Source organism: Dendrobium catenatum, unplaced genomic scaffold (genome assembly GCF_001605985.2).
Source record: "Dendrobium catenatum unplaced genomic scaffold, ASM160598v2 original_scaffold_270628, whole genome shotgun sequence".
Classification (NCBI taxonomy): domain Eukaryota; kingdom Viridiplantae; phylum Streptophyta; class Magnoliopsida; order Asparagales; family Orchidaceae; genus Dendrobium; species Dendrobium catenatum.
This window is the reverse complement of record NW_021589026.1, coordinates 1-1,837: the sequence shown is the minus strand read 5'-3', so window position 1 is coordinate 1,837 and position 1,837 is coordinate 1. Positions and strand designations below refer to the sequence as shown.

Genomic DNA, 1,837 nt, shown 5'->3' with positions numbered 1-1,837 from the left:
ATATTGTCATTCATTATTTTCTTGGCACCATCTAATTTACTAAATTTTTAAAAGAAAAGAAGATTTGATGAATGTAGCGAATAAAAATAATAGCACCAACCCTGACCCCCATGCAAAATGATAGCAGCAAAAAAACTATCCCAAACGAAACATTATTTTGATCTATTAATTAGGGCAAATTATTAGGTCCGATCACCTGACCTAGAAATAGGTCCGAACATCCAATAAAAACTTATCACGTGGACTACATTTTGACTATGCACTTTGACTATAATTTAGATGCGCTTTAACTGCGCTTTAATTGCGCTTTTGACAGCGCTTTTTTGAGTTAAAGTGCAGTCCACGTGAGAAATTTTTAATGGATGTCCGGACCTAAAAATAGGTCCGGTGACCAGACCTAAAAATTTGTCGTTGATTAGAGCTTAAACTACCCATCAAGAAGTCTTGAACTCAAAACTTTCATAACAAGTTATTCTCAATTTACACTTCATTAGATCACAATAATCTTCTTGTAACAATGTGCTCGAGGTCGCATACAGAGAAAATTATTTAATTTATTCAGATTTAAAATAAAGGAAACACGTGGCATCCATCCCAGCCATCCAATATTACTTCCAGTGCTGTTTGTGGTGTGGATATATCTGAAAGGACTGAAACACTTCTCTAATGAAATCTAGCTTTGCAAGAACAAACATAAATTAAGCAAAAAAACAAAGCATTAAGAACCTCAGTTCACCACCATTCGAACAGAACAAAATCCGCTATTACAAATAACAGAAGGAAGCCTTTGGTTTAAAGATTCAGCAACAGTTGAAAAGTAGCTTAGAGGCATAAAAAAGGAAAATAATAGTACTTCATTTGAGCTTCTAAAAAGTTTACTCAGGCAGCTGCACCGGCACCCTTGCCTTTTTTCCTCTGGATCTTCTTCAGGTAGAACTCCAGCTCCTTGCCTTCGATAATGTAACTGAATAAAGAAGCAAAGCAGATTAGCTCTACTGGAGGCTTACAGAATCAGATTTTTTTGAGTTTTTCAAGGAAGAGGAGGTTGTGTTACCCATCAGCTCTGCCACATTGGCCAGGGCGGGATGAGATACAGGCCAGGAGACGCCCACCACCAAACTGTTCCTCAATGTGGGCATCAAGCTTGCGGCCCTCCTGCCTTTTCTCTACCTTCCTTTGGACGTGGCCACTCTTTTTTACCTCTTCGTGCTGGGCTTCACCCTCTTGTCCCTACGAAAAACACAAACAAACAGGAAGGTATGAGAGCAAAGCATGATGATCAGATTTAGGCTTCACTTGGGACGACTTTCTTTCTGTGTCTTAAAGCAGCTTTTTAATACAATTTTTTTAATTTTGTACTAAAAAGCTGTTTTAAGAAACAGAAAGAAGTAATCACAAACGATGACGATCAGATTTAGGCCTCTTTTGGGAAGGCTATCTTATTGCTTCTTAAAACAGCTTTTAATTTTTGTATTAGAAAGCTGCTTTAAAAAGCAGAGAGAAAGCCATCCCAAACGAAGCCTTAAGAGGTATATCATCAACTGTAGTTGATTTCAGATGATCAGCGACAATCTTGAACTTAAATCCACACGCTCTTCGCCAAAAAACATTACAAACATTACACAGTTCAATGGAATAGTTTGTCCTCTTTGTTCTTAAGTGTTATGTACAACATAAATTGGGATCAAATATAGAAACAAGAAAATAGGAACAGAGATGATGAGGATAACACAGTGAACTGTGTAAGCAATGTCAAGGCAAGTGGCAGAAAGACATCAATCTTCGGAGAAATTGTCATTATTGAGTGGCAAATAAGAGAGGCATTCTATCAATATAA

At 37.3% G+C, this 1,837-nt stretch overlaps 1 protein-coding gene across 1 annotated transcript; it reads right to left on the bottom strand.

Annotated features, from left to right (window-relative positions):
* Window positions 1–534: 534 nt before the first annotated feature.
* LOC110102665 (40S ribosomal protein S8-like) lies at window positions 535–1,230 on the bottom strand (the record flags this gene model as incomplete). The annotated part of the gene is made up of 2 exons (XM_020831098.2): window positions 535–964; window positions 1,055–1,230. Coding segments are annotated over 2 exons (261 nt in total), but the record flags the coding sequence as incomplete, so codon positions are not given.
* Window positions 1,231–1,837: the final 607 nt, after the last annotated feature.